The 22,885-nt window shown below is 50.5% G+C and overlaps 12 protein-coding genes across 12 annotated transcripts; 5 read left to right on the top strand and 7 right to left on the bottom strand.

The window, feature by feature from the left end:
- On the bottom strand, nucleotides 1-1,653 carry BJX67DRAFT_372904 (ketopantoate reductase family protein; the record flags this gene model as incomplete). Its single annotated transcript, XM_071031314.1, has 2 exons — nucleotides 1-1,247; nucleotides 1,647-1,653. 2 exons carry the CDS (start codon nucleotides 1,651-1,653, stop codon nucleotides 1-3), a joined length of 1,254 nt encoding a protein of 417 aa, XP_070885012.1.
- A 411-nt stretch (nucleotides 1,654-2,064) lies between these two features.
- On the bottom strand, nucleotides 2,065-3,107 carry BJX67DRAFT_152653 (uncharacterized protein). Its single transcript, XM_071024815.1, has one exon. It carries the CDS (start codon nucleotides 2,778-2,780, stop codon nucleotides 2,259-2,261), a length of 522 nt encoding a protein of 173 aa, XP_070885011.1. The 5' UTR covers nucleotides 2,781-3,107; the 3' UTR covers nucleotides 2,065-2,258.
- A 233-nt stretch (nucleotides 3,108-3,340) lies between these two features.
- Nucleotides 3,341-4,407, top strand: BJX67DRAFT_357090 (uncharacterized protein). The gene is made up of 3 exons (XM_071029459.1): nucleotides 3,341-3,650; nucleotides 3,785-4,040; nucleotides 4,109-4,407. The coding sequence occupies exons 1-3, from the start codon at nucleotides 3,427-3,429 to the stop codon at nucleotides 4,139-4,141; spliced, it is 513 nt and encodes a 170-aa protein (XP_070885010.1). The 5' UTR covers nucleotides 3,341-3,426; the 3' UTR covers nucleotides 4,142-4,407.
- A 248-nt stretch (nucleotides 4,408-4,655) lies between these two features.
- On the bottom strand, nucleotides 4,656-6,235 carry BJX67DRAFT_357086 (uncharacterized protein). Its single transcript, XM_071029458.1, has 4 exons — nucleotides 6,139-6,235; nucleotides 6,029-6,081; nucleotides 5,851-5,972; nucleotides 4,656-5,781 (listed from the first exon to the last, which is right to left on the bottom strand). Exons 1-4 carry the CDS (start codon nucleotides 6,215-6,217, stop codon nucleotides 4,719-4,721), a joined length of 1,317 nt encoding a protein of 438 aa, XP_070885009.1. The 5' UTR covers nucleotides 6,218-6,235; the 3' UTR covers nucleotides 4,656-4,718.
- A 96-nt stretch (nucleotides 6,236-6,331) lies between these two features.
- BJX67DRAFT_152587 (cytochrome oxidase assembly protein SHY1) lies at nucleotides 6,332-7,606 on the top strand. The gene is made up of 4 exons (XM_071024814.1): nucleotides 6,332-6,640; nucleotides 6,708-7,220; nucleotides 7,273-7,378; nucleotides 7,451-7,606. Exons 1-4 carry the CDS (start codon nucleotides 6,382-6,384, stop codon nucleotides 7,548-7,550), a joined length of 978 nt encoding a protein of 325 aa, XP_070885008.1. The 5' UTR covers nucleotides 6,332-6,381; the 3' UTR covers nucleotides 7,551-7,606.
- On the bottom strand, nucleotides 7,438-9,376 carry BJX67DRAFT_152710 (uncharacterized protein). Its single transcript, XM_071024816.1, has 5 exons — nucleotides 9,163-9,376; nucleotides 8,861-9,107; nucleotides 8,366-8,804; nucleotides 7,767-8,309; nucleotides 7,438-7,720 (listed from the first exon to the last, which is right to left on the bottom strand). Exons 1-5 carry the CDS (start codon nucleotides 9,253-9,255, stop codon nucleotides 7,618-7,620), a joined length of 1,425 nt encoding a protein of 474 aa, XP_070885007.1. The 5' UTR covers nucleotides 9,256-9,376; the 3' UTR covers nucleotides 7,438-7,617.
- Nucleotides 9,377-9,497: 121 nt separating this feature from the next.
- BJX67DRAFT_152550 (uncharacterized protein) lies at nucleotides 9,498-10,902 on the top strand. Its single transcript, XM_071024813.1, has 4 exons — nucleotides 9,498-9,953; nucleotides 10,012-10,189; nucleotides 10,246-10,460; nucleotides 10,529-10,902. The coding sequence occupies exons 1-4, from the start codon at nucleotides 9,593-9,595 to the stop codon at nucleotides 10,708-10,710; spliced, it is 936 nt and encodes a 311-aa protein (XP_070885006.1). The 5' UTR covers nucleotides 9,498-9,592; the 3' UTR covers nucleotides 10,711-10,902.
- Nucleotides 10,903-11,169: 267 nt separating this feature from the next.
- BJX67DRAFT_382406 (fungal specific transcription factor domain-containing protein) lies at nucleotides 11,170-13,176 on the bottom strand (the record flags this gene model as incomplete). The annotated part of the gene is made up of 5 exons (XM_071033239.1): nucleotides 11,170-11,410; nucleotides 11,469-12,044; nucleotides 12,092-12,267; nucleotides 12,323-12,792; nucleotides 12,846-13,176. The coding sequence occupies 5 exons, from the start codon at nucleotides 13,174-13,176 to the stop codon at nucleotides 11,170-11,172; spliced, it is 1,794 nt and encodes a 597-aa protein (XP_070885005.1).
- Nucleotides 13,119-14,075, bottom strand: BJX67DRAFT_152442 (uncharacterized protein). The gene is made up of 4 exons (XM_071024811.1): nucleotides 13,709-14,075; nucleotides 13,471-13,577; nucleotides 13,283-13,412; nucleotides 13,119-13,216 (listed from the first exon to the last, which is right to left on the bottom strand). The coding sequence occupies exons 1-4, from the start codon at nucleotides 13,929-13,931 to the stop codon at nucleotides 13,212-13,214; spliced, it is 465 nt and encodes a 154-aa protein (XP_070885004.1). The 5' UTR covers nucleotides 13,932-14,075; the 3' UTR covers nucleotides 13,119-13,211.
- Nucleotides 14,076-14,783: 708 nt separating this feature from the next.
- On the top strand, nucleotides 14,784-19,786 carry BJX67DRAFT_152493 (pleiotropic drug resistance family ABC transporter). The gene is made up of 3 exons (XM_071024812.1): nucleotides 14,784-15,705; nucleotides 15,780-16,141; nucleotides 16,257-19,786. Exons 1-3 carry the CDS (start codon nucleotides 15,018-15,020, stop codon nucleotides 19,701-19,703), a joined length of 4,497 nt encoding a protein of 1,498 aa, XP_070885003.1. The 5' UTR covers nucleotides 14,784-15,017; the 3' UTR covers nucleotides 19,704-19,786.
- Nucleotides 19,787-20,131: 345 nt separating this feature from the next.
- BJX67DRAFT_357051 (RNA-binding protein) lies at nucleotides 20,132-21,678 on the top strand. Its single transcript, XM_071029457.1, has 4 exons — nucleotides 20,132-20,760; nucleotides 20,825-21,053; nucleotides 21,119-21,497; nucleotides 21,567-21,678. The coding sequence occupies exons 1-3, from the start codon at nucleotides 20,265-20,267 to the stop codon at nucleotides 21,306-21,308; spliced, it is 915 nt and encodes a 304-aa protein (XP_070885002.1). The 5' UTR covers nucleotides 20,132-20,264; the 3' UTR covers nucleotides 21,309-21,497; nucleotides 21,567-21,678.
- Nucleotides 21,679-21,732: 54 nt separating this feature from the next.
- Nucleotides 21,733-22,710, bottom strand: BJX67DRAFT_152224 (N-glycosylation protein-domain-containing protein). The gene is made up of 4 exons (XM_071024807.1): nucleotides 22,493-22,710; nucleotides 22,345-22,400; nucleotides 22,129-22,276; nucleotides 21,733-22,058 (listed from the first exon to the last, which is right to left on the bottom strand). Exons 1-4 carry the CDS (start codon nucleotides 22,595-22,597, stop codon nucleotides 21,813-21,815), a joined length of 555 nt encoding a protein of 184 aa, XP_070885001.1. The 5' UTR covers nucleotides 22,598-22,710; the 3' UTR covers nucleotides 21,733-21,812.
- Between the last annotated feature and the right edge of the window lie 175 nt (nucleotides 22,711-22,885).

The following is a 22,885-nucleotide window of genomic DNA, read 5'->3' as shown; positions in this document are numbered from 1 at the left end:
TCACAGCTTGTCCATGGCGTCAATAGGAATGGCACGGGAGTCTCTCTGCCTTAGGGCTAGCTGCTTTGCAAGCACGAGGTGCTTGATGGTGTAGTTCACCACACATTTGATCCCGAGATCTTCCCCTCTTCGCACAATGTATCCATTCAGATATTCGATCTCGGTGGTTTGGTGTGATCGCACATCCTGCAGCATGGAACTCAAGTTCCTTGCCGTTTTGTCCGCAAGCTGTGTTGCCATCCCGAGTAAGCGCTCTGGGGCAAAGCGGCTTTCAATTCCGGGAATACTTTGTAGCTCTGGCAAACTACAGATCACACTTGAGATCTCAAAAAGGAGTAGTCGCATCAAACGCGTGGCACTCATATTATGCAGAAGCTCGCCGTTACGGCAGTCCAATAACGCAGTCAACGGATTTATGATGGAATTCATTGCCAATTTCTCCAGTTGGTGCATCAAAACGGAAGAAGGAGGCTCGGCGACGGCAACCAAGGGCGGCGTGAGGGTCAACGTGCGTAATAGGTATTTGGTACTTAGGGGCCAGTCCGGCTCCTTATCTCCCCCGCCATCCGATGCTCGAGACCGTGAGATTTGTGGCAGAATGGGTCCGAGAATCGTCGTGCCCACCCCGTTATGAGAGATACGGAATGGCCCTTGTAGCCGCCGCAGTCCATGACTGAAGATGCCAACCGCGTAATGTGGACGTCGGTGGCGGTTAGGGAACACTTTCTCGTTTACCTCATCAATTGTTCCCATGCCGTTTTGGAGAAACAACACAGTCGAGTTGGGTGTCAAGCGGTGACGAACTTGCTGTAAGGCAGCTACGGTCACAGGTGCTTTGACAGTAAGTATGAGACATTCAATCTCTCCATTATCCTCCGGTGCGCCTAATAACTCAGGATTCGGTTGGTGCTCCGTTTCAGCCGTAGATCTGGTCGTAGACGGGCTGTCTACCGACGATCTGTCCTCCGCGTGAGAGATAGGAATGGAGCGCCAGTTCTCATTATAGAAGACATTGACATCGAAGCCTGATTTAATATCGTCCAGCCCATTGGTATTGATAGCTAAACACTCTTTCCCTGCTAGCCATGACGAATACCTCAATGGGTTGTGGAGCATAAGTGTTATTGGTGGTGGAGATGGTTGGCTCTTTAGTGAGTGAGCAACAAAGGTGCCGACGTTTCCAATGCCTAGTATATGAATTCGTCTGGAGAGGCGGCGTTCATATTCCGCAGACATCTCATCGACATCTTGGTCCCATGTTGATAGCGTTCGACGAGGGGAAATCCCTTGAAGACCAGACCGATTGGTCCTCCCAAACTCCAGGACCGTCGCCCGCAAGAGCCCTCGGATTGCTTGCATGTGCGACAATTTGCAAAGAGTTTTGGCACGAGTAGTCACGATTCTGAGGCTCTAAAAACCATCAGGGGTTGCATATAACGAGGAGGGCGCGGTAAAGGTCATCAAGATCGTATCCAAGACAAGAACGGACTCAGATTTCTGGTCTGACGACTCTGATGGATGTTCAAAGTTGAGTTTGAACATGAGAGTATGCATGCAGCTTTTCACCGCCCAACCTACCGCCCGGGAAGCCCGGAAATTGGCCTCCGCACAACTTTCGATTCTCTGACGAACAAACTTTCAATCACCAGCCATGGAATCTGCAGACCTGATACCGCTGCTTGAGCAGTTGGACGACAATGTTGACGAACTAGAAGAAGTCCTCGCACCGATCTTGGGAAGCACTGTGATCGACACCTCCAAGAAATTGCCTGTCCTGGACAAAGCGAAATTCAATGTGATGATTACTTATGCTTTGGAATCGTTGATATTCTGTACGGAAAAATCAGATACCACTCTTGAAACAGACTAACCTGCTGTCTACACAGCGTATCTGCGACTCCACGGTGTGAATGCGAAGGAACATTCCATTTTCAGGGAACTGACAAGAGTGAAACAATACTTTAAGAAGATAACGATGCTGGAAACCGAGCCCGAGAAAAGGACTTTGGCAGTTGATAAACAGGCGGCTGGTCGGTTTATCAAACACGGGCTTGTACGCTATCCCCAAATTCACCCTGTCCGTTGGGCCAGCACTCACTGGTGTAGGCTGGAAATGACAAACTTGACTTGCAGCGAGAAGAACAACTGGCGAAAGAGAAGGCACGCGCACAGTTGAAGGCATCCATACTGGCTAAAAAAGCAGGCGGAACACCTGAAGTTTCGTCTCAGAATGCCTCAAGTGAGTCCGGTTCCGAAGCTCATCCCAACGCCGACCTTGAGTGCGCTGCCGAGGAGACAAGAATACTATCGACGTTGGGGTCTTTTGAAGCTTCTGCTGGCAACCAACAGAAAGTCAAGAAAAGCAAAACGGAATCTGGTGACGCGAATGAGGCCAAACACAAAAAGCGCCGCAACAAAGAAGATCGCCGGGAACTCCGCAAGCACAGAAGGAATAAGAAGGAAGAATCGAGGAAGGTGAGGAAGGCAGCATGAATGTCTGTCCTGCCCCACTCTATAGTACACCCAATATTTCTTATCTGGGAACCACAACACACTCCACGAAGTTTTGTCCTGGGCTGCTTCACTTGTTTGTGTGCATAATGCCTGTCATGCTCTTTGTGAAGCATGATTTCTTCTTTCGACTGTCCCCCAGATCGACTCATATGTCGATATACCTCTCCATAATGCAGAGGATTCGGGAAGCCAACAAGAGCGAAGAATTCACAATATTGCTCCGGCACCTCCTTCAAGAGTTTCGGCATACTCTTCGGGGACTCCATGCCGCGATATATCGATGCGGTATTCCGGACAGCCGACTCTAGACCGTGGCGATTGCGAGAGTTTAACCCCCTCGAACGCCTGTTTCGTATTTGACAAGGAGCGCTGTCAATACCATGGGCAAGCGACTTGCCTGAGTGCTTAGGGTGTGTCGGAGTTGGAGATACAAGAGCCGACGCTGCTGCTAAAAGTCCATTATATCACGGCGGCTCAACAGTGATACCTCGTAATGGGTATCAATACCAGTATACATCACTTCAGGTTGACTTTGCACTGTGGCTCGTACCGTACAACCAACTACTCGTAGAAGTCCGGACTCGGAGGTGGGCTCTGGGAGGAGAGGACGAAGCACTCTCAAGTGAAACACCGATACAGCATCGGAACAGGCTGGACGAAATATTGTGCTGGATTCCAGCGGTATAAATTACCACTCGATACCGGCTGGACTGGCAGTGGAAACGGTCACAGCTGACATAACATCGGAAGCCAACCAATCACGGCTCCCAAAACTGCCCTGCCTCACAGCGTTCGCCGCCAGACATTCCGAACGGTCGTCTTCGGAGATTTCTTTCTCCTCACTTCCTTCACCCATCTCAGTGCTCATCGCCTTCGCCCTCTACCCGCCAACCTCTCGAACTCACGGTCAACATGCCCCGTCAACGCCGTGGCGCCGGCCCCGCTGCTCCCGCGCGCAGCGCTCCCACCCGCCCTACTGCTCCTACTCAGCCGTCTCGTTCGCCATACGGCCAACAGCAGCACCCTCACTCAACCGCTGCCCACCCTCCAACTGCTCCCCAAGCCTCCCCGGCTCCCGCTCCTGTTCAGCAGAGCTCCGGTCCGGGCCTATTTGGCCAGATGGCTTCCACTGCTGCGTGAGTCACGCCCCCACGAATACCATATTTATTCCCGGATCTGGTGTGTTCTCGTGGGAAACATCCCCCGGAAACAACGCATCCTCCGTGTCTCGTGAGCTTCAAGAGGAACGTATGTACTAATTTACTCCCAGCGGTGTTGCTGTCGGTTCCTCCATCGGCCACGCCATCGGTGGCTTCTTTTCCGGCGGCGGCTCCGGTGCTCCTGCCGAGGCCCAGCAGGCACCCCCGGCTCAGGCTCAACCAATGGACAACGGCTTGTGGCAGGGCAGCGCTACTAACAGCTCATGGGAGACTCCCGCCTGCGAGGCCGATGTCCGCAACTTCCGCAAGTGCATGGACGATAACCAGGGCAACATGTCGATTTGCGGATGGTATCTGGATCAGCTGGTATGCGCCACTCTTCTACCGCTCCTGGTTGTTCGTGAATTGGTACTGACTAGTTCTGCACTGTATAGAAAGCTTGCCAGGCTGCTGCTCGCCAGTACTAATCGTACAAACATTCGCCATTTGTTCAGCGGTGGGAATATTGCTTGGTACCATGGTGGGTTTTAATTAAACAGCTTGAGGATCAGCCTCAACATGAACAGTGCTTGCACAGCGGCGCAGCATCCGTCGATTGTATAATATTTCCGTAAAGGGATGGATTATCTGGGTTACAAATGGTTTTTGGACGGCCCCCCTGCGGTCTGCCTCTGCTTTCAGCTAGACACATATACCCAAGTAAAAAAAAAAAAAGGATAATCCCCTCTTTTAATTTACCTGGCATTTATGACGAAGTTTAATATGTATTATGTTGAGAGCCCCTCCCCCGACATGTATAAGTATATAGGGATGATAGGGGTTTCTCCAGCACATACCCTACGTTCAACCAGCGCTTCGTGGTACTTGAAATCCACATCCACCAGACATGGAGTAAGAGTGGCTGTAGGAAATTTTATGGGTGGAAGCAGTTGCACGCTTCTCCCAAGTTAAGTAGAATACATCAATTCATTGCTCATCATCTCGACGAGGTTCGAAATTCAGCTATACCAGCAGAGAGAGGAGAGATTAGCCGAAGAGTGATATCTATATACCTGCGCAATAACAGTGACTTACCTGGTTTCCATTATAGAGTTGGCTTCGGTCCTGCTCGTTTTGCTGGTCTCTTAGAGTCCGAATATTCGACCCAAACGGACGTCGCCTTGGAGACTCATTCAATGGCTGTGGCTCGGTGGGTTGGGAGGATTCGCGCTGAGGGTGTGCAGCTTCAGTCTGGCTGTATCCGAGCAGAGAAGCAACATACCCTGTCGTAGTACCAATTACAGAAGAAACAAGTCCGTAGACGGAGGACAACGCACGAACGGGTAATGATCCCGAATCTGAGTACGCTTCTATGTATGATCTGATGGGTACCATGACGAATGTTGCGGTCGAGCCGGCTATGATTTCGCGGAGCGGTTGGTCTTCCTCGGCGATGGTGAGTGTATGGTTTGGTAGGGGCGTTAGGATGTGTTTTAGGTTATAGGGCCTCTTCTCTTCCATTTGGCTATCGATCCAGGGACGGAGATCTTTTCGAACGGTATGTGAGGGTAAGAAGGTTTCACGGACGGATCGCCCATCGAAGAGCCGGACCTGAAGACGATACTGCGTGGGAGGGCCTGATGCCACTGGACGGTTGGCCCGCGATCCATGCGCAGGCTCCGCTACATAGTGTGCCTGTGAGAACCGCGTTTCTTTATTTGTCTCCTCTTCTTGGGGTTCTCTCTTCTTGACAGTAGATTGACTGGGTTTGGGCTCCTCCTGTTGTTTCCGCGGTGCTTGAGCTGGCCCACTCCGAGAACCCTTACTTGAGCTTTTTATTACGGACGTCTTCTTCTCACTCGGTGGATTCCCGCCAGCGTTCTGACTGGGCTGTTCCCGGCTCGATGACGCACGAGCTGTAACCGTGGCCGTCGTAGGAGTAGAGATTTCGGGTTCCGGCCGTCGTTGTGGAGGATCGCCTGTCTGTTGCTGCAAGGATGTTTGTTGGGCCGTCAATGGTGCAGCTACCTGTGTCTGAGGCTTGCTATCATCCATAACTGCTGTGAGCCGGCTTCGAAACTCGTCTCTCGAGATATTCGGCACGATATACTCCCGTAGCATCCCATTCCTAGAAGGGTCAACTATGGTCGCCTTATGCCGAGATCCGGTTCACCCATATTCACGCTCGTATTCGTACCTTATAACAACAACGGTTGGGTATTGCGAAACCGGGCAGACGGGAGCGAGGAATCCTGCTTCTGGACTATCTTTGGTGATGCGTAATAGGACTGATCGCGCTTCGAGCAAGGATGTAAACTCCTGGGTAAGAAATCAGTTCGTATAGTCGCAAATCCGCACAAAATATTAAGCATTACCTCGTCACCTTCGAAATATTCTTCCTGCCATGTCGCACTAGTATCCCCGTCATCTGTCGGAGGCGCGAATGGTCAGCACAACCACCACTTCGGAGCGCTGAACGGCTCACCTTGCACAAAGCAGATTACAGCCTTAGACTCCTGGACAGCTAAAGCTATCCCCTCCTGAAGAGACCCGGAGAAGAACATTTTGGGCCGTGGTGATGTGGTGAGATGTCGAAGGAAGAACGGTCCCGAGTGCCTCAGATCCGGTGCCGATCACGGGTTCCACGTCTCGGCTTCGGTTTCTCCCAAAGACCAAAAGGTCGCGGCTTTCCCACTCTCCCGACGCACTCCTCCTGCTTGAATTCGGTATGCGACCAATCTTCTCGGCCCTGCAGCGAACTGCTACGCCGCGCGTATGGCAGCGCCCCATTTCCTCCTCCGTTCAGCATCCACGCACAGAGTTGAAACTCGGTTCAATCTGCGCGAGATGTCGTCGCCAACAAATGCAGATCCGTTTCTACAACGGCCAGCCCATGGGCGATGACCCCCGCTGGTTATCTGTGGTAGACCATCCCGCACAGGTGGTGCGGACCGGCCGAAAACATGGGCCGGGCTTGATTATCCTTGGTGCGCACATTCTCTTGTACGGAGTATTGTTTGGCTATACTGCTAATACTGTGCGGATGAATTACAGCGTTAATTCCCGTAATCTCCTTCGCCCTCGGAACCTGGCAGATCCAGCGCCTCGACTGGAAAACCAACTTGATTGCAAAATACGAAGACCGGCTGGTTAAAGACCCTCTCCCATTACCTCCGCGAATCGATCCGAGCGTGGTTTCCGAGTTTGATTATCGGCGCGTGTACGCTACGGGTCGATTTCGACACGACCAGGAGATGTTAATTGGGCCGCGTATGCGTGAAGGCCAGGATGGTTTTATAGTTGTTACACCACTGGAAAGAGAAGAGGGGAGTACGGTTCTGGTTAACAGAGGGTGGATTGCCAGGAAGATGATGGATCAGAAGGACAGGGCCGAAGAAGGGCTACCGCGGGGCGCGGTGACTGTCGAAGGTCTAATACGCGAACCGTGGAAGAAGAATATGTTTACGCCAGAGAACAAGCCTCACGAGGGGAAATTCTACTTCCCAGATGTTGAACAGATGGCTGAACTGACGGGCAGTCAGCCAGTATGGATTGAACAAACGATGGGTAAGCTATCACGCCTCCAAAATCCCAGACACAGCTGACCCATCTCTACCAGTCTCGGATCTCCTGGAATCAATGGACCGGGAGGCGAAGGGCATCCCGATCGGCCGTGCTGCTGAGGTGAACCTAAGAAATAACCACAGCCAATATATATTTACATGGTAAGTTTCATCCGAGTTGTCCAAAAACTGATTCAGAAGCTTTGGGACTCGAGTCGTGGCTGATCTAGACAGGTATGGGTTGTCCCTCGCGACGTCTATCATGCTGTGGATGATTGTCCGGAAGCGCCCCAACGAAGTTACACGCCGTGTACGTCAGAACAGGAATTGGTAATCGCCTCTCGACTTTTTCCATGTCGGCGTTCGGATTGTTTAGTAGGGTTCTCGGCTGTAGTAATGGCTCATCTTGGAGGCATAACGAGTCTCATATCCTGTAAGAGTTCCTTGGGTAGGTGCTTCTGCGCGAGGGAAAACATAGTCGTTGTATTGTTGAGATGGCGTTGCCTGTTAATTAGCATTTGCAACGAAGCTAGATAATTTCACAGCTCACCTCCTCATCAAAGCCGTGACATCCGCCTCGTCGATCGTCTTGCGTCCCGCGTGTTTCGAATATGCTGCTAGATCCTCGCTTGCCTGTTCGAAAAACCAAGAAGAGGCTTGCTCTATCGCTGCTAGAGTATTCTTACTGATTTTCAACTTCGGGCCTGCTGGGACGCGTGCAAATCGCGTTGCTAATTTCCGAACGACACCAACAGGCATATTGGGAACTGGGATACCATGCCGTGAGAGTTTCCTCTGTTTCGAACCCTGAATGAACGTATCTTCATCTCGTAGACCTCCTCCAGCGAGTCCCGGACTCTCACTCATCGAAGCCCTGTCAGGAAGATTCACCTCGAGACCGAAACCACCGGAAGCATCCCCGTCGTCGCTATAATCGGATGCTGGACCAAAGCCTGGCTCTAGATCGACCGCCGGTAACTCAAATTCTTCGTCGTCATTTATGGGACCTTCCTGATCTAAATCATCAGCAGGCGCATGAGGAGACGGAAAGTTGAATTCGAAGTTGAATCGCCCGAGATCTTCTGTCTCCCCGCTGGATATAACATGAGCAATTGTAGGCAAGAATGGATTCACGTGTTTCGAGCTTACCCTCTGTCAAAAGCACCCTGGCTAATGAGAGTTTCGTCCTGTCCGCCATCCACGTCCTGAATCACGCCTGTAGCATCGCCGCCTTCTGAGCCGCTCCCGAGCTCAGTAGCATCGCCAAAGTTCTCACTAAAACGAGGTCCGCCGTAACTCATCATAGAGAATCGACCCCTGTCTCGATCGAAGGTGGCTCTCCGTGGATATTCAACGGAAGTGTGCGTGATATCATCATCCTCCAATGCCAACGACATTCGTGGTGGGCGCACCTCAGGGCTTCCCTCGTCATCCTCCTCTTCTACTTCCTCTAGCGGCAAAGACAGCCGTGGCTTTTCAGGCGCGGGCTCGTTGTCTAGCTCATCAATTTCATCGATTTCGGGTTCCGTCTCCGGTTCAGGTTGGGTCTGGGGTGATGAACGTATTGGCTGGGAGTTAGGAGCGAGGGCTTAGCGAAGGATTTAGCGAGCGGTCTCCACAAACGTCGTATCCATAAATACATACCTTTACTGAGATTTCGAAGGACATCGAAGACAGTTTCGCGTTGGCCTCGTCCGCTCTTCCGGCGGTCACGGCCGGGAGTATTCGCTGCCCGTCGCTGCATTGCGCGGAGGCCGTAAGGCGTCGATGGAGCCCCGCCTCTGTTCCCTGGCGTAAAGCGAGAAGCTGACCTGATGGTTAATGGTGTAGTGGATGTTGCGCGGCGGCTTGGCGTGGAGGGGTATCGCGTATGAGCAGGAAGGTGCTGAAGCTGTTTAAGAAACGGATCAGCGGAAAGTTATGGAGCGGGATGAATGTCCACTGACCCTGGTGAGTGTAGTATCACCAGCTGGAGTAGAAGCAGAGGCATTAGAGTCTTGGGCGGGCTGGCGCGTGAGCGGACTGGGAGCACCCGACATTGTGATTGTGATTAACTAAAAAGTATTCGGGTACTTGAAGACACAGAGAAAACACAGGAAGCACTTCCACACGAGGACGGTCAAGGAACCTGGAGAAAGGTCGGGAGGGCCGATGGGGGGTATCGTGGACTTGATGAAGGCGCGTCTCCGCAGCACAACAACCACAGCGAGGGCGGCTTATCGATAAGAAATCGATGACTAATCACAAAAAATGGCCCAGCAGAGCAGTCGAAGGCCCCGACAAGTTGAAGCGATACCTCCGCAATTGTGCTTTCGAATTACTCAAGACGCCGGTGGGCTGACGGTTCCCTTAGTAGCCTTTATTATACAGTTGAAAATGTCTGGAGAAGCGCCTACTCCCGCTGGCCTTGCTGCCAAAGTGAACAAGAAGCGCAAGAGACAAGCTGAAGAAACTTCCAAGGAGAACGAAAGCGACGCTCCCAAGTCTGCCGGCAATGCTTCTGCAGGGCCCAATGGCAAGAAGCAGAAAAAGAGAAAGAGCAAAAAGGATAAGACAGACCAAGAGGATAAGCCAAAGACCGTAAGAGGAGAGCCTTTGGCAAAGGAGCGCAAGGGCGGTACGGCCGAAGCGATTGGAAAGATGGATGGCCGACTGCTAGCAGACCATTTTGTCCAAAAGGCCAAGCTACATAACAAGGAGCTCACTGCGGTTGAACTGAACGATCTTAGTGTCCCAGGTATGGCCAATCTAGTGTGCAATCTAATCAACCCGTTCCATATTGACTCGAGATACAGACTCTGCTTTCCTTGATACATCATCATTCGAACCTCCGAGAACACTAGAAAAGCTTCCTAATTTCCTGAAAACATTCAGCCCGAAGGGGATTGATCTTTCCCACTCCTCAGAGCAGAAAGGCACGCTGCATACCCTCGTCATATCGCCCGCTGGTCTCCGCGCTGCGGATGTTGTCAGGTGCATAAACCCAGCTCACAATAAAGACGGGATTGGAAATGCTAATCAATGAGCAGGGCCCTCCGAACATTCCAAACGAAAGAGTCTCCGATTGGCAAGCTGTTCGCCAAGCACATCAAGCTTGAAGAAGCCAAACGATTCCTTGAACGCGCGCGGTACGCTCACTTTCCCCTTATTACGCTTCATATATACTTGGCCTGCACTGACCATGAATGCAGAGTTGGGATCGGAGCTGGAACTCCCTCCCGTATATCTGACTTGATCGATTCGGGTATGGTTGCACTCCACTCTCAATATAGCATTCATTGATAACTTGATTTTGTGACTAAATGAAAACAGGGTCCTTGAAGCTGAATGAGCTGAGACGGATTGTCATCGATGGCTCTTATATTGACCAGAAACAAAGAGGGATATTTGACATGAAAGAGACTCATCTTCCGCTCTTGCAACTGCTCGCTCGGTCTGAGTTCCGCGGCCGATACGGAGTCAAGAACAATAGAATCGAGATTTTGGTCTTCTAGGGGACGAAGACAATGGTGCTTATTGTCGTAAGGAGACTTGAGTCATTTTTCCTCGTATCGTCGGAGGTCGTCTACTATACGCATGTATATAGCGGCTATTTCGTCTGCGCACATATCGTCGCACAAGTGGTGTAAGAATGACACTGCGGAAGATACCCAACCGCCTCTAACTTCTCTCGCATCCTGTCTTGTGGGTACTTCAGGCTGCGTGTCCCCGCATTCACCCAAGCCCACTACAACCCAGCGCTTCCAACTTTGGTTTCTGCATGGGAATGACCTGGAACTGTCGGGATTTTGCGATAGTTGGACATCTAGGCCTACCCAGGGTTGGCCATTGGTGTCGTACACCTCCACCGATCAAGTGTAGTATGGTCCTAGACTTGAATGCAAGTTCATGGACAAAATTTACCGGCGGCCGGCAATATAGAGCAGCTTTGCAATCATATTCGACGAAGGCATTCAAGTGCCACAGAATTGCATGGTTTTCTGAACTGCAGCCTCAGCAGCAGCACGATAGTTCGCACAATATGCCTTGAGCAGGGCAATAGCCTCGTTCGGTATACTTATAATTAGAGAAGATAAAAACGTTTCCACCTGACCAATGAGCTTCATGTCAGATAACCTTGAAGCATTTCGAGGGTTCTGGATTATGCTTGATGAAAGCGTTGACAGAGCAACAATGGGATAATGGATGAGCATTCTTCAAAGCCGTCCATCAGCACGGGACACGACACGAAGAACCGTGGGCTCACACTTACCCAATAAGCGATACTTGGCCTTCTGGTATGTATTTCATTAGCCTGATAGAGGCTCTTGCGGCGTGTGCACACAACGATGCTGATGTGAATAATTTCGAAGCACGAGGTGATGGGGCAGAGATGTTTATGTCTTTCCTTTTGAGCAGCTCAGCCGCTACGCTGATTCGCCGGCTTACGATTAGTTGATGCATTGCGATGATGCAGTTATAGTACGAGTATTGTAGGAACAGCAGCATCACGGATATTGATGACTTGGGGAAGGTTGGTAAGCCTGGTTCTTCTGGCTGATATTCTGAGGGGAGGCTCTTCCTCCAATCCTGAAGCTTATCGTCCAGGGCCCCAACGGAAGCCATTATCTCCCCGAGCGGTCTGTCTCTTGCTGCGGCTGAATATAGATCCTTGTAAAGTTGGCCTTTTATGGTTGCAAGTTGGCACTGTGCTCTAAAGATATTGAAGTCGTTATGTCGATTCATTGTTGGTATAACTTGACCACTGCCTGATACAGGTACTGCGGGTAAGCCGATATTCATATCATCATCACTCTGAGCCGGAGGTTTTCCGAAGCGAAGGGATACCCTGGGATCGGTTAGGACCAGCCTTGTCAAAGCAATGATTAGGCATACTCTCTGTCAAGGCAATACGCGATCCAGAAAATATTCCGTCGATGCTCCCTTTCTTGCGCAGAAAGCGCCACACGGTCGTCTCGTGTCCCTAATCCAATCTGGTGGCTCATATGTACAGCAGCGGCGACAAGAAAATTACAGGGCTCAGCGGACATCGTTCCAAGAAAGAAAACTGCCTGCGTGGTATATGAGCTTCCGCATATGATTGGTAACGTGGAAGTTATCCCATACCATCCCTAGGAGGGCTTGAACGGACCACAAATCGGGCTGTCCGAGACAGAGGTCATGGAAGGCACTAAAAGCATTCTTGATAAAAAGCCAGCTTCTTTGGTGCTCTGCTTGTGCAGAAGTTCTCTCTTTGGTGCGGAATGCGATCCCTAGTGCTAATACCACATTGACACTAGCCCAGAGCGCAGGGGCCCGGAGAGCGACATCTAAATCGGCTTGGTTTTGCTTGAAGAGGGAGACTAATTTGGCCTGCTCAAACAGCGGACATAAACTATTGAAATTTTGCAAGTACTCGTAGAGGAGGGACGAGGTTTCTTCTTTCGATGGCAGCGGATAGAATACCTTTCTCGGGAAATTATCATTCAATGGGCCGTACATTGCTCTCTTGAGACAATTTTCGGGCGATAACTCGGGAGTCACACCACTCTTTCGGCTCACCCACTCCATTCCCTCAGGCGACAGTGCGCGGAGACCTAAAACACCAAGTCAACTACCAGGGTAGATAATCAGGAGTGAAGCTGCTCACTACTAGCCACCGGGGCATCTAGAAGACATCTTGGTATAAGGAGACCAGCAAGGTCACTGGGAAATCGTCCTTCTCCCTTGTTATGGAAATCCGACATAGCCGGAACCGGATCAACAGCCGGGTAGGTTGCAGGGCGAGATATTGTTGAGTCAGTGTAGTTGTCTTCGGGATACAGATCATATCTCCAGTTGCCCTGGTCTGTTACATTCCCGGGCCCGAAGGAGGTCGGTGGAGGTAACTGGGCCTGTTCAGGTTCCACCGACCTTAACGATGCCTGTATCGGCTCCGTATTCTTTAACTCGAGACCTAGCTCCTGTAAGTGAGCCTCCATTCGGCCTATGTTTGTCTCCAAGCGGTTGATCATCATCAAGCTACAGTCAGATTTTGTATACGTTAGTCATGTCGGTTGGAAGGAAACAATCAAAGAGTGCAAGGACCATGCGAGTACTTTTTCAGGCTCCTTCGACGTCTATGCTCATTGGGATCGTTGGTTATTTTGAGTCTCTTTGGGCTGGGCTGTTCCGGGCCCTGGCGCGGAAGTGCCTTCAGAAGATGTGACTCATTAGGCTGGAAAGTAAACAATCAGCACTTGCAGTTCAGCGCTGAATTTCTGACACCCACTTGCTTTTTTTGTTGGCCTCTCATGTTTCCCCTGTCTGCTGTTCTGCCAGGACAGAAGCATGGCTTCTTGTTGCTTGTTGTCGTGTTTCTCATTGTAAGGACTGCCCACAGCTTTTTGGACGTGGTGAATCAGTATTCCGCCCAGACAGGATATTGTAAATCGTACCACTCATGGGAAGATGATGAGCAGGAGAGAGAGGACTGCACAGGGAACGAAGGTGAGGGTCTCCAGGGCTCCTCACTTGGGTCCCTGCTCACGCGCGTAACGAAGCATCGGGTGAGCCGTGTTAATCTTGGGATGTGGCCGAATTGGTTCCGGGAGCCATGATCCATAGTTCGGAGTCCTCGCGACCCGGCGCTGCGGACCAAGAGTGATGGGAGTTTTCTGCCATTGTCATTTGGTTTCACCGGATGTGCCCCAATGAAGCGACAGATCAGCAGCAGAAGCCGCCAAGCGGTAGCCATCCAATCAGCGGCCCCGACATCTCCAGCTCAGCCCAATCGCGAGTACTCGGGACCTCGGGTGCTTTTGCGGCGAGCCAAAAATTACTGTACTGGTGCGGTAACGGCCCCGGGCCCCGGGAAGTACTGGTTGTAACTTCTATCTCTTCAAGTTGTCAGAGATTCTTCTCGCCATTCTCCTGCGCACCAATCAATCCCTTGCCCCTCTCATGGTCATGAATCGAGCTTCAAGTTTGAAGCGGAATAAGAAGATTGGGAATCTTTCACCTTGTTTTCAACTGGAGCCAAACATAATTTATGCATCAGCTTTGTCCTCCCGAGCATTTGCTCTTCCAGACAACCTTCAAGCATACTTCAAGCCGGTCCCCGGAAGATGTACAGCAACGGCCGGCGGAAATGGATCGCTCACCCTTATCAAGGGCCTGAAGTTGCAAATGCTGCCAGCTCCTGTGCCATCACTGTTGTGCCAGGTTACGCTCGGAAACCGGAATTATGGCTGCCCATCTCCCTGCACAAGTGAACAAAGAAACAGCTCAGCCGAGATGGCGGACCCATTGTTCTCGCCGAAGAATAGCGGTCCAGGCGCTCAAAAAACCCCCGGGAACCCGGAAGTCTTTTGAGGATTGCGCCTGACTGCTAGTCGGGATTGCTCTAACCGGCCGGACATTCACAACGGGGCAGCACTGCGGAGCTCTCCAGCCGGAATTGGATTTCGCCTTCATGAATGTGCTGTTGTTTACCCATCTCCGGCCTACTCATAGATGGCGTTTCCGCTCCGAGTGGACCTCTCTTGAATGCGTCGGTAGAGCGCTAACTGCCTAGGTATCGCTGTTATAAACGCTTGGACGGACTGATATAAGACTACCAATTCGCGATTCGTCTACTCAAAGGCTTACCACTTTTTAAATATTATTTTCGTGGGGCCAAAGTTCTATACTATACGAGTACAGTGCTCACTCACGAACCATTTGGAAACCCTATCAAGAGCCCCAGCTGCTCGCCTTCCTTTCCCGACCAGCGGCACCGCTTCGACCGCCGCGACCACACCTAAGCTCTAATACATGAACCTCTTGATTAGTTCGCACCAGAATGTCGCTTCTCGGGACCATCGTTCCCAATATACCGCGGTCCCAGTCGGTGGTCAGCCACAACATACGACACTCGCAGGATTTCACCGACCTTGATGACTCCGGCCTCAATGACTCGATGAATTCTCCCCGAGGCGGGACTGACAACGAGAAGAGTGAAGATGGAAAGACGCTGCATGGAGACGAACAAGATGTGGAGGCTCGTGTGGGCTCACTAGCGAGACGACTGACTCGCCAATCCACAAGACTGACCGCGAAAAGCACGCTGGACAACCCATTTTTCCTCAGCGATCCTGAGTCGACTCTCAACCCTCATAGTCCCAACTTCCGGGTGCGAGATTGGATGAAGATGCTACTGGAGATCAGGTCTCGTGATCCGGAGAAATATCCTGACCGTTCTGCCGGCATTGCCTTCAGGAATCTGAGTGTCCATGGCTTCGGGTCTCCGACTGACTACCAAAAAGATGTCCTGAATGTTCTTGTTGAGATTGGTACCGTAGTTCGTCGACTGGTGGGGATGAAAATGCCGAGGATTCAGATCCTCCGCGACTTCGATGGGGTGGTCAAAAGTGGTGAAATGCTTGTGGTCTTGGGAAGGCCTGGGAGCGGATGTTCCACCTTTCTCAAGACCATTGCAGGCGAGATGAATGGGATTCAGGTCTCGGATGAGACGGTGCTGAACTACCAGGGTACGTTCCCTTTCAAAAAAAATCAACTGTGATGAACACACAGTCCGGCTTACACACTGGGTGGACCTATCCAGGTATTTCTTCCAAGCACATGCATAATGCCTTTCGTGGGGAAGCTATTTACACAGCAGAGAACGACGTTCATTTTCCCCAGCTCTCAGTGGGCGACACACTGACGTTTGCTGCTCTCGCAAGAGCACCCCGCAACCGCCTCGAGGGCGTGAGTCAGGAGCAATATGCTGGGCATATGAGGGACGTTGTGATGGCTATGCTTGGGCTCCCTCATACAATCAATACTCGCGTGGGTAATGACTTTATTCGTGGAGTCAGTGGCGGGGAAAGAAAGCGTGTGAGTATTGCCGAGGCTACTCTAAGTCAGGCTCCGCTTCAGTGCTGGGATAATAGCACGAGAGGGCTTGATAGCGCCAACGCTTTGGTAAGTTTCTTATTGAACCTATGAAGGGGTATCAACACTTCCGTAGTTCCGCCCAACAAGGACACCTACGTCGAAGTCGCCCTACGCGGTCTTTAGATACTAATCAGTGATGTAGGAATTTTGCAAGAACTTGGCATTAATGAGCAAGTATACTGGGTCAACCGCCTGCGTGGCTATCTATCAAGCCTCCCAAAGCGCTTACGACATTTTTGACAAGGTCACCGTCCTCTACGAAGGGAGGCAGATTTACTTTGGAAGCACTAAGGATGCAAAGGCCTTCTTTGTTGATATGGGATTTGAGTGCCCGGAACGGCAGACAACAGCAGACTTCCTGACATCGCTCACAAGTCCATCAGAACGGCTTGTTCGGCCTGGATATGAAGGTCGTGTTCCTCGCACACCCGACGAATTCGCAGCTGCATGGAAAAACAGTGATGCATATGCAAAGCTCAGCGTGGAAATTGAGGACTTCGATAGGCACTATCCCATTGGAGGCCCTTCCTATAACGCCTTTGCGGATGCTCGCAAGGCTATGCAAGCGAAAGGCCAGCGTGCGAAGTCACCATACACTATCTCGATATGGAATCAGGTATCCCTCTGTGTTGTCCGTGGATTCCAGCGCCTTCGAGGAGACTTCAGCCTCACTGCAACAGCTCTATGTGGAAACTTCATCATGGCTCTAATTATTGGCTCGGTATTTTTTGACCTCCCGGACGACACTAGCAGCTTCTATTACCGAGGCGCTCTGCTTTTCTTTGCCGTTCTCTTGAACGCTTTCTCAAGTGCGTTGGAAATCCTGACTCTCTATGCGCAGCGTCCGATCGTGGAAAAGCAAGCAAGATATGCATTCTATCATCCCTTTGCAGAGGCAGTTGCATCTATGCTGTGTGATACGCCCTATAAACTGGTCAACTCCTTCACATTCAATGTCCCCTTGTACCTGATGACCAACCTCCGTCGTGATGCTGGTGCTTTCTTCACATTCTGGATTTTCTCAGTCGTCACCACATTTACTATGTCGATGATTTTTCGAACTATTGCTGCAACATCTCGTTCACTTTCCCAAGCACTTGTTCCTGCAGCCATATTGATACTTGGGATGGTTATTTACACTGGCTTCACCATCCCTACACGAAACATGCTGGGCTGGTCTCGTTGGATGAACTATATCAATCCTATTGCTTACTCCTTCGAAAGCTTTATGGTCAATGAGTTTGCCGGTCGAGAATTTCCCTGTGCCGATATCATCCCCTCCGGTGGGGACTATGAAGCCATATCTATGGATCACCGAATCTGCTCAACAGTTGGTGCAGAGTCCGGCTCCTCGATCGTAGATGGGGCACTCTTTCTTGAACTGAGCTACAATTACACCAGAGGTCACCTATGGAGGAATATGGGTATTCTTATCGGTTTTATGGTCTTTTTTGCGGTCACCTACCTGGCAGGTACTGAGTACATATCAGAGCAAAAGTCAAAGGGTGAGATTCTCCTTTTCCGCCGCGGTCATCAACCGAAGATCCCGTATGAGAAAAACGATCTGGAGAGTCCCAGCCAGCCTTCCAACGCTCTGAAGACCGCTGAATCTCCCCCTCAACATTCCGCTAGAATCCAGGAGCAGACCGCGATTTTCCATTGGGAGGATGTGTGTTATGATATCAAGATCAAGGGGCAACCGAGGCGGATCCTCGATCAGGTTGATGGATGGGTCAAACCCGGCACTTGCACCGCCTTGATGGGTGTATCCGGAGCAGGGAAAACAACATTACTCGATGTCCTTGCTACAAGGGTCACGATGGGTGTCGTTAGCGGCTCAATGCTTGTCGATGGACGTTCTCGAGACCAATCCTTCCAGCGAAAAACAGGGTATGTGCAACAACAGGATCTACACTTAGCCACATCAACTGTTCGGGAAGCACTAAGGTTCAGTGCATTGCTCCGCCAGCCTGCACACCTAAGTCGTCAGGAGAAGCATGACTACGTTGAGGAAGTCATTAAGCTCCTAGGCATGGAAGCCTACGCTGATGCAGTCGTGGGTGTGCCCGGAGAGGGTCTGAATGTTGAGCAACGCAAGCGATTGACCATTGGGGTAGAGCTTGCGGCGAAACCTCAGCTTTTGCTCTTCTTAGACGAACCAACTAGTGGGCTTGATAGCCAGACTTCGTGGTCTATACTGGACCTGATTGATACCTTAACACAGCACGGTCAAGCAATTCTTTGCACCATTCACCAGCCATCGGCCATGCTGTTTCAGCGATTTGACCGTCTTCTGCTTTTAGCGTCTGGAGGAAAGACCATCTACTTTGGAGAAATTGGAGAGAATTCTTCCACGCTCTCAGAATACTTTGTACGCCATGGCGCTCATGCATTGGCCCCTGGCGAAAATCCGGCAGAGTGGATGCTGGAGGTAATTGGAGCAGCCCCGGGCTCCCACACCGAGATTGACTGGGTGAAGACATGGCGAGAGAGCTCGGAATACCGCAAGGTTAAGGCGCATCTTGAAGATTTGAAAGTCACGTTGTCAGCCAGACCAGTCGAGGAGTCCGACCCAAGTGCATTGAGCGAGTTCGCCGCGCCGTTCTACATCCAGCTGTGGGAATGTCTCATTCGGGTATTTGCTCAATACTACCGCACGCCAACCTATATCTGGTCCAAAGCTGCTCTTTGCATTCTGACAGCTCTCTACATTGGGTTTTCATTCTTCAATGCCCCAACTTCTCTTCAAGGCCTCCAGAATCAGATGTTCAGCGTTTTCATGCTGATGACAATCTTTGGCAATCTTGTTCAACAGATTATGCCCAATTTTGTCACTCAACGGTCTCTATACGAAGCGCGAGAACGCCCATCTAAGGCGTACTCATGGAAGGCCTTCATGGCCGCCAATATTCTTGTTGAATTACCATGGAACACTCTCATGGCAGCACTTGTATTCTTCTGTTGGTACTACCCTATTGGCTTGTACAATAATGCAAAGCCAACTGGTGCAGTAACTGAGCGCGGTGGTCTTATGTTCTTGTTGATTTGGACGTTCTTACTGTTCACCTCAACATTTGCGCATATGGTTATCGCAGGGATTGAACTCGCTGAAACTGGTGGCAATATTGCAACATTGTTATTTTCGCTCTGCCTGATATTCTGCGGGGTTCTTTCATCAGCAGACGCTATGCCTGGTTTCTGGATTTTCATGTACCGGGTGTCACCGTTCACATACCTGGTCTCGGCAATGCTTTCAACAGGCCTGTCAGGGACCACGGTCAAGTGCGAGGCTGTTGAGTATCTCAAATTTGTGCCGCCCGACAATCAGACATGCGAGGACTACATGCATGCCTTCATAAACTCCACCGGAAGCGGTTATCTCCAGGACCCGAGCGCCACTTCTGAATGTTCCTTCTGTACCATGGACAAAACCGACACGTTTTTATTGTCAGTTGGCAGCACTTTTTCTGAAGCTTGGAGAAATTTTGGCTTGATGTGGGTTTACATTGTCTTCAACATTGCGGGAGCAGTGTTCATCTACTGGTTGGCCCGCGTACCCAAAGGGAAGAAGGCTTCCGGGACAGCCTAGACTGGGTGTCGTTGCCTGCTTCTGGCGCATTCAACAAAATTGCTGGCTTGTATTCTCTATTTCTATTTGTTCCCTCTTGCGTCGATGCAAATGCTCCTAATCCTGTTATGTTCACTCTCTTGTTTTCTCCTTTCCTTGAGTTTTATCCTGATACACAGTCTTTGTGATGGTTTTCTTCTTATACTGCTTTTACCTTCCCGAGAAGTATAGAATGTTACCCGTATATGCAAGTACATCAATAGATGGTGGGGAGGTCCTTGAACTCCTACTTATGCTCATGGACCGCAGTAAAAGAAGCTCTCAGAAGCCAGCCCTAAACGGTGACGCCTCAGGCAGACGCCTCTCATTCGCACCGCCTTTAGGAACAGCGCTCTCCGCCCGGCAAAAAAGGGAAATTTCCGGGACTCTTTTTTTTTTTTGGCGATCTCCTCTTATCATCAGAAACATTTATCTCCTCCCTGCGTGTCCTTGTGCTGGTCTTTCGTTGGTTGAAGTGAAAACCATTATACTTTTATTTGGATATAAACTCAAATTCCCAAACTCAAAGCACCTCAAGGAACAATGAGCGAGAAGAAGCGCAAACTCGAGCAGAATCCGTCGGAGGATCTTGCGGTTACTGAACGCGAGAAAAAGAAGGCGAAGAAAGAGGGAAAGAAAGAGAAGAAGCGCAGGGAGAATGACGTTGTTGATGGTGTGGGTAATGTTGAGGAGGTCGTCGTGACGAAAGAGAAGAAGAAGCACAAAAAAGACAAGAAGGAAAAGAGGGTGAAGAAGGAAAAGAAATCCAAAAGTATAACAGAGGATCGTGAAGGAGGCCCTGCAGAAGAGACAAACGGTGCCGAACCAGAACCCGGGTCCATGGAAGTCGAAGGGGAGTTAGGGGTGGCGGAAGAGTCGCCAAAGAAGAAATCGAAGGAATACAAGAAGTCGAAGCCGGAGAACAAACGAAAGGAAAAGGAGCAGTCAACACGAAGACAAGAACAAGCCCCAGAGACGAACGGTACCCAGGAAGCTGCCGGCCCAAGGCAGAAGGCAGCCAGATTCATCGTTTTTGTTGGTGAGGATCTCCGCTCCCCAAAGCTCTCTTGCATGTGGATTGCGTAAAGCTAATCAGCTTCTAGGGAATCTCCCGTACTCTGCCAACACCGAATCGCTAAAAGCACACTTCGAGAAGATACAACCGATATCCGTGCGAGTGGCTACACGACAGGACGATCCCACAAAATGTCGTGGGTTCGGGTTTGTTGAATTTGACAACTACGACCGGATGAAGACATGTTTGAAACTCTATCATCACTCTTCGTTCGATGACGGGAAGTACCCCCCGCGCCGGATCAATGTCGAGTTGACGTATGTAACCTCTCTCCTTGTCTCCATTGCCTCGGAATGTATCTACTAACAATATGATTGATTAGTGCGGGTGGTGGCGGCAAGTCCGAACACCGAAAAGCCAAGATAGAATATAAGAACCAGAAACTTGCGGAGGAACGAAAACGTCAAGCTAGTGATATCCAGGCGCTGAAGCAGAATAGATCCCAAGTTGAGGAAACTGGTGTGGATCCCTTGGCGGGTGTACATCCAAGTCGAAGGATGCGTATGGCTTAAGGCCATTCTGTGGTGATATTCCTGTTATAAGGGTCTATAAAAGCTATAAAAGCACCTTGCTCTTGGAAACGATTTTTGTTTGTCTTTGTTGCTTTCAGCAAGTTTGTGCAGATACCCCAAGTCTGTCAGAAGAATATAATTCGGTGTGGAAAGGCAGTTGGAAGCTGAGTTCACTCTCCCATAACAGAATACCTAGGAGACCTTAGTCTATGCCTAATTCAATCCTGCAGCTGGGGAATGGAAGATTCCCATATTCCTTACCTGCACAAATGGTGATTCTGTAAGGCTTGTTACTACCCTTATTTGTGGTGAGACTTGTTTCTACCTTGTGGTTCTTGTCTGCGACTTTGTCCTGCAAAGGGTGTGGACCTTTTGTGTAATAGAGCTTAGAGTAACGATAAGTCTAATTGCGATTCATATTGACCCCAGGACCAAGAAATAGATAGTCTCCACTGCAAATAATGGCATTATATCTACGCTAATCTTTGATATGCATTTTCGGGCTTACAGTTCTCCAAACCCATCATTTGCGATCCGCATACGCTGGACAATATCAACCGCAAAATCCCAGAGTTTCCGCGTCAAGACGAAGAGCGGCACTTCCGGTTCATTTTCGCGGGTTAAGTGCAGCTGCAGAAGTAGTGAAGACATACTGACAAAACTCGCAACGGATACTACCAGAAGCGAGGCGGCAGTTTCACGTTTGATCGTAGCATGATTCTGAGTGGCGTGATACAGGAAGGTCAATGTCTGTTTACGTGTTTAATCAGTCAACGTAAGGCACCATGTGATGGCGGATGGCAACGCTGGCAACGCTTACGGTTGTAATCGAGATCCAGGCTGGTAAAAGAAGACGTGGGTCTGAAGAGGCGCCGGATAGATAGAGGACCCAAGAAGTGATATATGCAATCAGGCCATTTGTTGTGAGGAGACGAATAACAACGGCTGGCGGGGTATAATTCAAAAGCCTGCAAAACCGAGTCAGGGGCGACTCTCTTCGCTTGATGATAAAGGGATGGTCGAGGGAGGGACATACCAACGAGACATCATACAATCAGCAAAGAAATAAGAAAGATATGCGGATGCACAGCACTGTAAATGTCAAATGAGTGAATCAGTAATTGAAGATGCCTCCATTTCAGGGGTACAGAGGTCGAAGCTCAACACGAGGCTATGGTACATACCCACATGATAGCCAATGCTACTTCGGTCACCCGAAATCTTCTCTCAACATCCCAATCCGCTCCAACACTCCCAACAATCGCCGCAGCCCATCCCTCACGTCCCATTCCGGGTCGAATGTGGAGGAGTTCAGCCAGGAAAGTGAAGGCACATCGGAGGCCCCACCATGCCGCAGGCGCGGTGCTCAGCGCCCGGCAAACGAGAAGAGGGACCCACCACCTTCGATCTACTCCCAAGATAACTGCAACCCGTGGATGTAGCGCGGAGGGGGTCGAGTCACCGGCATCAGTGCTGACCGATGTATGAGACGCCGAAGTGGGGGAGGGCGGCACAATGGTGGACGTGGCAGACGAAGCCACCTCTTTATCGCGGATATTTACTGATGGGATGCCAAT

Source organism: Aspergillus lucknowensis (genome assembly GCF_044049455.1).
Source record: "Aspergillus lucknowensis strain CBS 449.75 chromosome Unknown BJX67scaffold_28, whole genome shotgun sequence".
Taxonomy (NCBI): domain Eukaryota; kingdom Fungi; phylum Ascomycota; class Eurotiomycetes; order Eurotiales; family Aspergillaceae; genus Aspergillus; species Aspergillus lucknowensis.
This window is presented reverse-complemented; position numbering and strand designations above follow the sequence as displayed.